We start from the raw sequence: 13,820 nt of genomic DNA, 5'->3' as shown, positions 1-13,820 counted from the left end.
AGGCAACCCTGTTTCCATGTGGCTGTAAGCATGGACCATGTCGCATCCTGACCTTGCAGCTTACTTCTGACCTCCGTTTTGTCTTCTCTTCACAGTTGTGCAGCACATCAAGCGCCACAATATTGTTCTCAAGAGAGAATTGGGAGAAGGTGCCTTTGGGAAAGTCTTTCTGGCGGAATGCTATAACCTCTGTCCCGAGCAGGACAAGATCTTGGTGGCAGTGAAGGTAAAAGAATCTAAGGTTTCATTATTAATTCATGGTTGTAGCTAATGCTATTTTATTTGTAAATGATTGTTTGCCTATTCCATAGCCCAGTGTAACTGCTCTGATATATGTGGAAGGGTTAACAAGGCTAATGGAGTGTTAAGAGAATGTGATATTTGATCTTGCTGAGAATTATAAAATGAGAGCTGAATTTCACAAGGAAAAGGGGGGAAACAGACTGTGTTACAAAGGGGCAAAATCTTTTTAATTAGTGAAAAATAATGTCTGGGTTATTAAAAATACATGTGACATATGTGTGTGTCTAAAAAAATATAATCTGTTACTTGCTAAGCTAAGTTACATGTGTAATTGCCAGTCAAAGGCGGCCTTTCTTTTTCAGGATTGTGCCATTGTTTTGGTCAGCCACTGACATTATCTGTGCGTAATTGTCATTACTATAACTGCCAGGAATTTTATAACAAACTTGCAGATAATATTGTCATGTGCTGTAAAACACTGGCTATATGGAAATCCAAAAGCCATGATATGACATGGAGGAGTGATTCTTGATTATACAGCTCCAGTCGGCTCTCCCAAAATGCAGTCCAGGGGAGGAGGAAGCTATAAGAAAACAGCCATAACCTCGAAGTTTCAAGTATACAGAACAGTTCTCACATTTCTGGGGAAAAAACCCAAGGGATTTATTTGGTTCTTCTATAGGGCACAGGCTACATGGTATGTTGGGAATCTACTAAGGAGTAAGATTTCCAGCTTGGTCTCAGGCTCAGACACCAAACTTCCTTCACCATACCAAGCTTTTTCATCCACCAAAATGGAAGGGCTGCGGCTGGTTGTTGACCTCAGCTATGAATGTATGCTAGAAACAGTATCGGTGAAACTACTCTCTTAAGAGTTTACAAAGTCTCCCTGGAGACAATCTCTTATCTCCATCTATAGTGTTCTGTCAGAAGCTGAACAAGGTGCCTAGCATTTGAAGTATCTCATTAAATGGAGGGGAATACACATTTAGAATTTGTGGTGTGCCTGGGCATCAGAAAATAACTTTATCTGACTAGTCACAATTAAGCAACCATGTGTACATTTTGGATCGAACCATACAGTAAAAGAAATTGAGTAATTATCTTTCTGGATTTGGAAACAAGAATAGAATTTTGGATCTGTCAGTGAGAGAACATGAAAAGAGGATGGATTTGTGGAGTACTTTCTTGCTTCATCAAAAATAACAGGTTTTGGGGGTTTGCCAGGAGTACTAGCTTTTTGATACTTGGGAGATGTTCAGTCATGTTGACTGGTGAGAAAAAATTAAGCCCTGAAGGGATAGATCATAGATAGGAGAAAGCAAGAGAGAGGAAGTGGCAAAACTAGATCTGAATGAATTTTCTGTTGTATTTTGGTGAAGCTAGAGTGGAAGTTGCCTTTCTTCTGTCACTTCAGGGAACTGCTTGATAGCAAGATAGAAGTCTTTCCATTCACTTGCTCCCTTTGAAAGTCCTGACAAAATGGAGCCTAGCACTGCTGCTGTTAAATGCTGTGCCACACTTGCTCTCTGCTGCTCTTCCTCAGTATGATTCACAAGGAGTAGCATTCAGCCTTTCAAGGGAGAGATGTCTCCATGGATTTAGATGACAATTCTATCTGTTTTCTGGCACAGCTGTCATACTTCTTTTTTACCAGATCCACTCTTTGTATGGTCCTTAATAAGGATCTTGCAGGAAGCTATGGGAAGAATTACCTTTGCAGACAGGTTATGCCCATTTTTAGTTTCTCACATTGGGTCCTGAAGATGTGACTCTGGCTGCCATCAAAGAATGATTTTTTTGCTGATCTGTGCCATTGGATTGATCCCCATATAACTGAGAGGTTAATTGCCAGGTGCTTCTCTCTTTCACTGTGGTACCCACCATAGCTCACAGGTATTCTCCAGTCATAGTGGAGGTCAAGGGATGGGATCTCAGTGGTGTGCAGAGAGCTAGCCAGAGGACTGTGTCCGGAGCCCACCACTGGGTGCAGGCTTTAGCAATGAATATATGTGATTATTGTTTTTTTTAATTCTAAGAGGAGCAGACAGCAGATGCCAGCAGTGGAGAGCAGCTCCTCCCAGCACACAGCAAGGGCTTTAAAAGAGCTTCATCCCTGCTGGCAAAATGGCAAAACCGCAACCCACCTGTCTCTCTGCGAAATAGATTTGGTGAGCCCAGTAGGAATAGTACTTGGTGAGGAATAAGGAGGTGCCAGGAGGATTTTGGCAGTGAGGAGGCATGGTCTCACCTGCATGGGGTGAATCAGGATGGCTGGCTGTCCCTGCCAGCTGCCTGTGCCTGCTGGTTGCTGGCTAAGTGTGCTGTACCCACCTGGCCCTGAGTATCACTCAGTCTGACTCAACCTGCACCCATCTCCTTTTTGGCCAGCCAGTATCCAAAATGCTGATACATTGCTGCAGCAAATTATTTAGGAGCTAAGAAGCCCAGAAAAATCTGGGAGGATAGAAAATCAGGCTTAGCATAAACGACTCAGTATGCCTGAGCAAAATTTTGCTCCTTGGAAGAGGAGAAAATCTGTTTTGACTTTTTGGGGGAAGCACTGAGCGTTTGGAAATGCTTTCTGTGGGTCAAACCATTTGAGCACAGGCTTAAGCACAGGTTAAGCAGATTGCAAGGGCGTTGTACTAGCCTTCCCGCCAGGTGAGTTTGCACATCACATCAGTACAACATTTGCTGTGGACACTTTCAGAGAACAGAGAGTAGAAGGTGAAAAAGTTACCATTTCCTTGTGGGCCATTTTGCCATGCCACAGTGGTTGTTCAGGCCTGGATCGGTACTGTATCCTAGTAGAGTTGGATCCCCAGGCATAGTCTTGCACTAGTTCGACCTGTCCAGAGCTGGAGGTGAGGATGACTGTCAGGGCACAGGGTAGCAGCTGCCTCTGGCTTCCCTGGGAGGTTGGAGGGGGATTCACCTTGTGCTGCTGCAGGGTTGTGCTCAGCTAGCAGACTGCTATGTACATGTGGTGAAGAACATTTCCATGGCACCATCAGAGGAAAGCCAAATATTTCCAACTTTTAGGGTGTTCAGTTCAGAGGAGGATCAAAATCACCCCTTCATTTCTTGAGGAAATACACTACTCAGCACTTGTATGGTGGTGGGAAGTAGTAGTAACAATTTCATAGGGGAAGGCTGATAACAGTATGAAGGACAGCTGTTGTGAGAGTTCCATTACCAAGCCAAATGGTGATGTTGGTGAGAGCCACATTCCCCTGCTCTTGCACTGACTCGCCCATGAATGCAGCTCTGGGGTGTCAGGATGGACTGGCTGTTTGCACTCACTGCAGAGCACAGGTCTGCAGAGACCATATGCTACGTTGGTACCGGGGCAGGGACTCTGTGGAGAAGAATAAGCATGGGGTGGCGGTCCAACTGGCACAAGGATGAACTCAGCCGATGTGGAGCTCCTGTAATAGCCAGTGGGTTCCTCTGTTGCCCAAGGGAGCATGTCCCTTCTTAGTCACTGGACTGAATGGTTGATAAGTACGTGTCGTTTTACCTCAGTTCCTACTCAGGAAAAACTATAAGCTGGTGAGAGTGCTTTGCATGCAGAGCTTTGGTATACTTGTCAGTAACAACAATAAAAATGCTATGTCTTTTTTCTGGCTTTGTGCTGTTACAGTTTTATATTGGTTTTGGTTTTTCTCTTGCACTGAGAACAAGCTAAATGCATTAGTCTGTCATTTCTATGTAAATTCTACATACTTATTTTTTCACTTTCCCGCCTCCTTGCCTGACTGTGTCAGCTGTCTTTCATGCATTGTGTCTATTCTGTGTGATACATGAAATAATGAGAAGGAGGTATTGTAGTGGTGGGTGACAGAAATTCAAGTTGTCCCTCAGTAGTAGAAACCCTGCCTAAGTTTTACCTGAGTTTTAGACCTTCGTGCATTTTGCTGTTTGACAGAAAATGCATAATTGCTGTGGCAACTGCTCTGTCATATGATAATTTTGCTGTTTCTGTGAGATAAAAAGTGTCTTCTGAAATGTGCAGTATTACATCCTCACAGGGCAGAGCTGTCAGGTTTTTACAGTCTTTCCAGGGAAAGAGCCCGGTGGAAAGAGGATCAGTCTATGCTTCTCCATGTCAATTTTTTTTCTGGGTTGCTATTATTTAAAAATGGGGTTTGTATGAATTGTTTTTTCTAATTCTGTTGTTGAGAATAATTACAGTCCAATTGCTTTATACATGAAACCACCGAAGAGACTCAAGAGGCAACAGAATTGTTCCCAGTGATTTCATTATGTAGTGTAGATTGGACTGTGGATTGGTGCCTGTATCGTGTTAAAGCATCACCCCAGAGCTTGGAAGCATTGGAAGACATTTCAGTTCCAGTCCTTGCTTGGTTCAGATGTAATTGTGTGGGGACCATAGTGGGGAGCCAATTTGATACCCACCTTGAATGATACAGCTGTGTATATTAATATATCATAGCTTGTGAAGCTTTGACGATGCAACATCCTTGTTGCATTGTTACTGGTAAAACTTGTGGAGGAAGGATACTGGGCCTGAAGACCCATGAGGTTTTTAAGTGGGACTCTCAGGGAAGGTGCATCTGTAGCATGAGTGATTTCTATTGCCTCTAGGATCCATAGAGCCTGAAATCCACAGGGAAAAGCCCCTGAACTTGGCAGATGGCTATCCAGTCTGCTCTGCTCCTTGTCCTCCCATCTGAACCTTATTATAGTAGCTGTTCATTTTTCAAGACCTGTGGTTGCAGCTTCACGAGTAAAGCAAGTATTTCCTCTGACAGTCATCTTTTTGTTCCTTCTCACACTTGCATAAGTATAATACAGAAAAGTGGATAGAATTGTCTCTGTTAAAGAAAAAGCTTGAACAAACCATGACTATTGCACCTAAAACCTGGGTTTGTTGGCAGGGTGATTGCACAGTATCAACTTGTTCTGTATTTGTTCTGATGAGTGGGGCTGGTCTTATGCTCTGTATATAAATTCAGGGTAGAAAATAAAATTACTAGATGGCCAGGAAAAAAACATCATTAGTTACAATAGTGCCACTACTTTCATGTCTTATCTTTCTTTGTATTAAGACTAGGTATAATTAAAATCCAGATGTCCAGAGCCCAGACATCAGTTTCTGTGAATAATAATTAGTGAACATTCGTAACCTGCTATCTTTCTCTTACTGTTTTAAAAATATTGTTTGAATTAGTTTAGTGCAACAACTGTACCTTTTGAAGGTAGAGTCTAAGAGTGGTTGATTGTCAATTACAATTATTCCTCCTTCAATTCCTGTCAGAATTTGCTTTTTTTGGTGCATGAAAGTGTTTCCTTGCTAAGAATGTTTAGTTCTTAAGAAGAGATCTGAAACTGTGTATGTGTGGCAGTTAAATTAGCATTATTTCATTATATGACATTTAAGTCTTCTATTTGGTCCAGTGTTGATATATTTCCTTCAGAATGAAAATATGCAAGAATTTAGAGCTGTATAAATAAAAGTGGGTGAAAAAAAATCAACACTCCAGAATTCTGATCTGCATCTACTTCCTCTCTATCAATTTAGGATTGGTCCTCCAGTTACTTACACATATGCTTAATCTTAGGTGTCTGAGTAGATTTACAGAATTTCAAATGAGTTTCTGGCTGGTGTCTTGAGGTTTTAAGTTCTGCTTCCAGGGACATACCCTTGTGTAAATCTACCTAATGTACATACAGTACACCATAGGGGCCAACATCAGCAACAGTGACATTAGTAATACATGAAGAATGCATCCACTTTCCCACTAAGTATTTTAAGCAAGCAGATTTTTTATTTTAAAGAACTTACAAGGAAGGTAAATACCAACAGGATACTAGGGTTTACCTAAGTTAAATGCTAAAGGGTGTGAACCAGCTGTGTACTAGTATATTTTGTGGATAAGACCAGTTTATTTGTTCTGTGTTTGGAAAACACTTGGATCATGAGTATTCCTGCTTCCTCTTACAACAAAAATTGTTTGAGGTGATGTGTGGCAGGAGAATGAAAATTGTACTGACAATATTTAATTGCATTTAAACATTACATCTGCATTTCTAAAAGAGTTACTAAAAAAGTACTTCCTCCATGCTTTATGCAGTAGGCTGTCCTTATGTTACCCTTACAGTGCCATCCTACATTTGCCACCTTCAGTGAATATCTCCCCTTCCTTAAATTTTTGTTTTCTTTGCCAGACACTGAAGGATGCCAGTGACAATGCCCGCAAGGATTTCCACCGCGAGGCAGAGCTGCTAACTAACCTACAACATGAGCACATCGTCAAGTTCTACGGCGTCTGTGTTGAGGGTGATCCACTCATCATGGTCTTTGAATATATGAAGCATGGAGATCTTAACAAATTCCTCAGGTAGATCCATGAACATATGTTGTGCTGCTGAGCCAGAAGTGGGCAGAGAAGATAGGTGTTCGTGGTACTTAATGTTAAATTTACTACTACCACTGGAAAATGATGATGTCTAGGAGTACAAATTTGTGCAGCTCTCGTCTTCTGTACTGGGATGTGGGGCCTGTTTCTTTGCTTGTTTGGAATTACTATTAAGTCGAGTCTTATGCTTTGCACCAAACAAATAGGAACAAAAGAAATATTGTTTCCAATATATTTCAGCATATTCTGAAATGTTTGGTTATAAATCTTACAGTGGGAATAATTTTCTTGCAGGCTTTCTGGTAGCACTTGGGAATATCCCACTCAACACCTATCCCTATCTGTAGGCGTCTAAGAGCTTTTGAAATCTAACCCTTTTCTCTTCCCTCCTCTGTGTTTTGGAAAGACTGCCATTAACCTGAAGCAAGAAAACTGTGCGCCATGGAAACCAGTGCAGTAGAAAATGCTACATCTTTATTATTATTACCCAGATTAGGGCTTTATTTCAAAAAGCTGTTCAGGAGTGTGCATCAGGAATTGAAATCTGGCAGTAAACCAGTCATAAATAAATAGATGATATCTAAGGTTCACAATAATAGGTAACACATGAACCAGGAAGTTATGAACACTAGTCTTGTGTTTGTGCCATTTCCACAAGCCTGCACTTGTTGGCATAAAAACAAACAGTTGAGAGACAGCCTTTGCTCCTATGTAAAGAAAAAAAAATTGCATAAGGGACTGTTCTTTCAAGGTCTTCTACGTCATCTTCATCAAAGGATATTACAAAGGCATTTCAATGTACTGAGATCTCTCCTGCTGAAGATAACTAGGGTTACCACTATTTTTGAAAGTTATCTATGACAAAGCTGTAAACCAATCAAAACTACTGTCCCTTTAAATGGGTTCAGGTTTTCTATCTGACTGAAATGGCTAGTGATTGCTAGTGTCACCATTTGTGCATTTCTGATAGCCTGTGTGAAATGAGTTTGTGGTCTTTCTAATCTCTGCTGAACCAGTAGCCACACTGTAAAAGCAAATTACATCAACTAGCATCCTCCCTTATTAGCAAGGCTGTCAGCTTTGGCAGGGAGGCTAGGGCTTGAACTGGAATGCAGAGCAAACACTACAGCTTTTTCCAGACTGATTATCTCTCTGGCAGAGGATTTAAGTATATTGTCAGAGCCATGTCAGGGCATTTCCATTTGCCTGCTTGGACCTCTGCTATGGATCACGAGAGAACTGCAGTTTCCTAAGATGCCATCCCAGTACTTTTCAGAACATTGAATTTCCATTAGAAGAAGCCAGATTCGTAGCTGGAAAGAAGTAATTTCTTACTTCACAAGAAATACTTACTCTTTCATTCTTTTTGTTTGTCCTTTTCTTACCTTGTAACTCAGATTCTGAATTACTGGACAGAAAGGTTGTTTAGCAGACAGTATATTTCTTACTTCAGGTCTTGGTTAAGAATTATAAATCATTATCGATCAGCATAAAAAGATGGTGCTGGGATAAGCTGTTAAACCTAAGCCCCGATTTGTCATTCCTCTCACATTTGCTGCAGCTAGTGCTGCGGATAGAGGTGGTGCAAGCCGGCGGTCACGGCCCGTATTTCTTACCCTGCAGCGCCACCAAAGGCTGTCAGGGGAAAATGAATCGAAATGTAACTCAAACGAGCCCTACCGTCTGCCTGCAGCCAAAGCCTGTTCAGATCTAGGACTAAAGCCTCGAAGTCATGCCTGCCCTGTGCTTGTTCTAAGTAGTGGAGGATGATGTGGATCCAAAGAAATCTCTGTCTATGTTCCTGGCTGTTGCAGAGACTGAGGAGCACCTCATTTGCAGCCACCGCTACGAGGACAAGCAAGGTGGATGGAGTGTTAAGAATAATCCGAAAGTTTAATTAGATACAGACCATGTTCTCAAGGAAGCTAGTAAAAGATGAAGAGTTCTCTAATTCAGTGACTCAGAGCTCCTTGTCTGAGAGCAGTCATTAAAAAAAAATCCATGCAATGAAAAGGTACAGTGTGTTTCAATAGGTATTTGCCTGTGAGTCTTGGTTGGAGATTTCGTATCCTCATGTTTATTTGGCCCCAACCCAGACCAGCTGAATGGCTGCCTGTATGTAACCTGTGGCAGAGCGCTTCTTTGCCTGGTGCCAGATTCAGTCCCAGCAATACTATATACCCTTCTTCGTTTCTTTCTCATATCTGTCACTTTGCACATGAAATTCTTCCCCTGGGGCAATTTTAATATCATATTTCTAATAGGTAGTGTCAGATTCGATCTCACAAATTTTGATTAATTTGCAACTCTTTTCCAAACTCCTGTGCCCTTCCTCTAGGGATGAATTAAGGCCTTAGCTCTATTGATTAGAAAGGTGATCCTTTGAAACTCCTCTTTGTAGGAAGGAAGGACTTTTGAGAGAAAATAAAAAACAGTTCTAGAGTATTTGTCAAAAACAAGTAGAGAAAGGGAAGAGGAGAGGTGGTCTCTTAGAAGCAATAGTCTTCAGGAATGGAATTAAAAAAGCTTTTGAAAACACAGAACAATGGAATGGATGGAAAGGGATATTCAGAATATTAAAAGGTGTATCAAATGAGTAATGCTTGCCAGATGACCTCATGAGTTGGATAAGGATTAGCACGTAATACTCATTAAAAATGTTGTGTATACAAACGTTTATAGCTGTATGTTCAGGATACTAGGTTGTTACACTTGTATATCAGAGATAACATAGTTAAGACATGTTCCAGTGCTGGCTTTCCAAATGCAAAATGGCTCTCCCTCTGCTGGAGTATATGCAAGTTTCTCATTAATCAGTTGATTATTACATCTTAGGGCCAAGCTAGGTCTTGAAAATCTTGTATTTCTGAAGCTGTTTAGTTGTTCCAAATGGTGTGTGCTTTGTGTCCTCTTTCTGTTGTCAAGAATTCCTGGATCAGGCAGGATTCACCCTTCATGATGAAATGAGGAAAAAAGGTTTCCTGCTGTGCATTTGAATAAGAAATTGGAAGTGTAAATCTAAAATTGCTGCCTTGTTTCTCAGATGGCATCTCAGAAGGAAGTTAACTGTTTCTTCTGTAAGAAAAGATGGGAGAGTCAATGTCCTGTCTCCCTGTAGAAATCAACAAATGCTGGTCATAGGAAAAATGATGCTATGCATGCCGCTTCATTGCCTTTCACTCTATTGCCTTTCGCTCTTACAGAGTGATAAGGTTTTCTTTCCTCAGTTACTGAACACCTACATTTGCCAGCCTTTCTCCAGAAAACATTGCTAGAACAGAATACAAAGAAAGGTAGTAGTAGTATTGGACAGAAGGGTATTATTATGAATGCATATGCCTTATTCCAACATCCCATTGTGTAATGCTCTTCACACCACCTGTCTTTCACACAATGAAGGAAAACAGTAAATGAAAGAAGCCAAGATAGAAATTTTCTGCTATTTCACCAATGTGTAACCCTTTTAGTTATTATATTTGAGCAAGTTAATTGTGTGGTTTTCTGCTCACTAATGCCCTTCACCTCTCCAGCTTAGCAAATGGCCTGTCACTTAATCAGCTTCTGCTTTTTGCAGGGCACATGGACCAGATGCAGTACTGATGGCAGAAGGCAACCGTCCTGCTGAGCTGACCCAATCCCAGATGCTTCACATTGCCCAGCAGATTGCAGCTGGTATGGTTTACCTGGCATCACAGCACTTCGTGCATCGGGATCTTGCTACCCGGAATTGTCTGGTTGGTGAGAACCTGCTGGTGAAGATTGGGGATTTTGGGATGTCTAGAGATGTGTACAGCACAGACTACTATAGGGTAAGTGAACTGCTGTAATTGGTAATATCCTAGGTCTCTTTCAGTCATCTTACCCTATTGATGTGACTGATTCTGTTTTTACACTTTACCATCTGTCAGGTAATTTAGAAGTCGGCATATGGAGAACGTAGTTTTGAGTTACGAATTTTTGGTAAATTTGGAAAGAGTTAATCAGATTAAGATTGGCATGTTTTATGTTGTTATGTCTTGTTCTTATGTTGGCTTTATAATAATAAATCACAGAAAGGTCTTTTTCTCTGGGCATGTTTGCTTGGCTTTAGTGAAGGAGAAGCAGCAGCAGATGAAAAGGAAGAATGGGTAATCAAATTTGGTCCAATACTTTGAATTTATTAAAATATGTTCTTATATATTGCTAAAAAAATGGAGGTATTGTATCATGTTTGTTTACTAGAGGAGTTGTAAGTACTGGACAGGAGCACTGAACCAGTTATTTTACTCAGGAAGACACTAGGTGAGAAACTTTTATATACTTAGCACCTGGAAGGCTGTCAGTAAGTTTTTCCTGCCTTAAGCCACATCTTTAGTCCTACTGCTTATGGTTGAAGAGTTTTGTGGTGGGGAAGAGTAGCCTGTCACGCTTGTTCATTCTGGCCCGGGCCATTTTCCCTAAGCTTCATTGCCATAAAATGATCTCTGAAGTTTGCAAAAGGCCTCTGCAATTGCCAAGATAAACAGGACTGTGTAGATTAATGACTGTTGTTGATGTCTTTGTACTATATGGCAAATCATGTAATTGACAGCATTTGCTGTTTGCTACCAAGTTTGTAATTTCATGATTGGAACTGAAGCTATTGGGCGTTCGTGGTTTGGGGAGGGAAACCTCTGGCCAGCAGTTAGTTATAAACCCTAGAGTTTAACCTATAAGATAAGCACCTCAGCATCTTTGAGCACATTTTATGTATCTGCCTCTCACATGACTTGTTGCCAGTGAATTCTTTATAAATAAAATGAATACCTCTTCTTTAGCCACCGAATTCGGGCTGCTGTGTCCATAAAGGTGAGTATCACCTCAGCATCAGTGTTTGGGATGCCCAGAAAAAGATTGTCTACATCTGGCTGGGGCTGGGCAGGGCAGGAGAAGCTCCACACAAGAATTATTGTTGAGTGTTGTTTCACTTAACAGCTGAGAAATAACGGTCTCTTCTATTCTTTGTCTTTCCTTTCAAGAGGCAAACCTAGTATTTAGTAAATATAAGAGCCAGATTCCTCTTATATTTTGTTGTTTTGGAAACTTGGCACTTCAAGCTATTTGGTCAATGTAAAACAAGCATGACTGCACTTCAGAACTTGGAAGAATATACAGAATGGTAATGACTGACTCTGTGTTTGCAAGGACACCAGTGAGCATCAAAGGCCAGGGTTTCTTGGTTTTGCATCTAAAATATGAGCAATACTTTTTGGGACTGGAGGCGTGTGTCTGTTCTGTACTTCAGTGAGACTAGATTTGTTTACCACGTTCTTCATTACATGTAAGAATGAATGTCCGTGCTGTACAGTAAGTGTTCGCAAAGGCCTTGACGAGCAGCATTTTTGAACAATAAATGCTCTGCTTATTTTTGGAAAATAAGCAACAGAAAAACTACCTGCAAAAAGGGATGGAAGCTAAGTAATCATATGGGCTTCCTGGGAACGACTGAGACCTGGCACAGGTATGTAATAGTGTACTGACATGGTGTCATCTTACCTGCTGGTGTACCTCTGGGTTTAATCTTTGAGTCTTACGCATGAACACTCAAGGAATGCTTCTACCCAACGAAGCATGAATTTAGAACAAGACCTATGACCTGGAGGAATCAGGGGTTCACCAAAGGAAATTCTGTGTGACCTGAAGAGTCCTTGGGTATCTCCCAAAGGACCTCATTCAAGGGGTACACTGCATTCCTCATTGCTTCTTATACAGAATCACCCTGTTCTTTCCTTCTTCCTCACTTTTTTTTTTTTTGAGGCCAGGAGGGGATCTGTGGGGTCCAGGGTGGAGCAGAAAGAAGAAGAAAGAGGGAGTAGTGTGTAGAGGGTGCAGTCATGGATGTGAGAGAGGGAATGAATAAGGCAGGAAAGTTAAGTGCAGAGAGGTGTTAGTAAAAGACACAAGTGTGAATGAAGGGAGAAGGTAGACAGGTGTCAGAGGGGATGAATGAAGATGTAAAGTAGCATGCATCCATCCAAATTGATGGTGTAAGCTTGTAGTATGATGGATGGGTATGAAACTTAAAAGTTGGGTAGTTGCTTGTTCTGCACAGTGAAAAAAACAAGAAAGGCTATTTCTCTGGCTCCTTGTGTTCCAACTGGCTTCTAGCTGGGGTAAAGGAGGGTCAGAGCCACAGCCTGCCATGCCACCATATTTCACAGCGGTAAAAATTGGAAGTTAACAGTTGAGCCTGTGAGGGTTTGGCCTGCCCTGCTTGGGCCCTATGCAGGCTGGTGAGAAGCTGGTCATGAAACAGTCAAGGCTATAATGATTTCCCATACAGTTGCCTGGAGAATTATATCCATGGCAAGCCTAAGTAATGAAACTGTCAGCAATGACACTGGGATGGCACTGACCTCCCATACCTAATTGTTTATAGCAGGCTAAGTCTTTTTAACTGCTCAGTCTTAATCACATACATAGAAGCAATTCTTCCCCAACCTTGACAGCTTTAGCTGATGCATGTTGGAAGTATTTACACAGCTCCAAAAAGCTCTGCGAGAAATGGTTCAGCATTTGTGGTTTTTAATACACTGGATTCAGGTTTTTTGGGGGATCCTACTACCCTGTCAGGATGTTAGATTTGCCTGGAATGATTATTTATAGCTTCTTTCTCTAAAATAAGGATGATCCTCAGTCCTTGTTCACTGTTAAGGTTGTTAATGACATTTTGCATTGAATCAGCTCAGTTGTTAAGAGATGCTTCTGGGAAGAGGGGGAGAGAAATAACCCTTGAGCTGGAAATACATGTGATGCATGGCCCTAATTGGACAAACTTTCCTTTTTCTCCTCCATTCTTTCTTCCTTTCTTTTTCATCAGGCAGGAATCTTGTGGGTGGGGGTACCCCTGGAGTACATGCTAGCATTCAGTGTAGCAGCAATAGTTTTGGGAGTCAGACCAGAGCCTGGGGATGCAGAAAAACTGCAGTGGCTTTTCTTACCCAGCACTGCTATCCACCCCAGGCCAAACTAACACGACTGTCAAGCAATTAATTTGGTCTATGTGCCAAACAGCTCCAGCAACACTCAGCTGCACTGTAGTCCTTGTAGTACAGTGGATTATTTCACAAATTTATTTACTTGCAGAGCTTAGGTCTCGGGTTCCTTAGGGGCTTTTGTGTGTTTTGTTGATGCCTGGTTTTTGTTGTTTGGAATCCCAGCCCCCACAGGTCA

General features: G+C 41.5%; 1 protein-coding gene across 1 annotated transcript in view; it reads left to right on the top strand.

Moving 5' to 3' along the window:
• Positions 1 to 13,820, top strand: part of NTRK2 (neurotrophic receptor tyrosine kinase 2) — a 211,772-nt gene that overhangs the window by 153,146 nt on the left and 44,806 nt on the right. Inside the window, exons 13-15 of the mRNA XM_056325219.1 lie at positions 96 to 226; positions 6,439 to 6,611; positions 10,204 to 10,438. Of these exons, the coding sequence (XP_056181194.1) occupies positions 96 to 226; positions 6,439 to 6,611; positions 10,204 to 10,438 (539 nt within the window). The remainder of the gene's footprint in view (positions 1 to 95; positions 227 to 6,438; positions 6,612 to 10,203; positions 10,439 to 13,820) is intronic.

The sequence above is a fragment of the Falco biarmicus genome, chromosome Z (assembly GCF_023638135.1).
Source record: "Falco biarmicus isolate bFalBia1 chromosome Z, bFalBia1.pri, whole genome shotgun sequence".
NCBI lineage: Eukaryota > Metazoa > Chordata > Aves > Falconiformes > Falconidae > Falco > Falco biarmicus.
The sequence above is the reverse complement of the archived record's forward strand: the minus strand, read 5'-3'. Positions and strand labels throughout refer to the sequence as shown.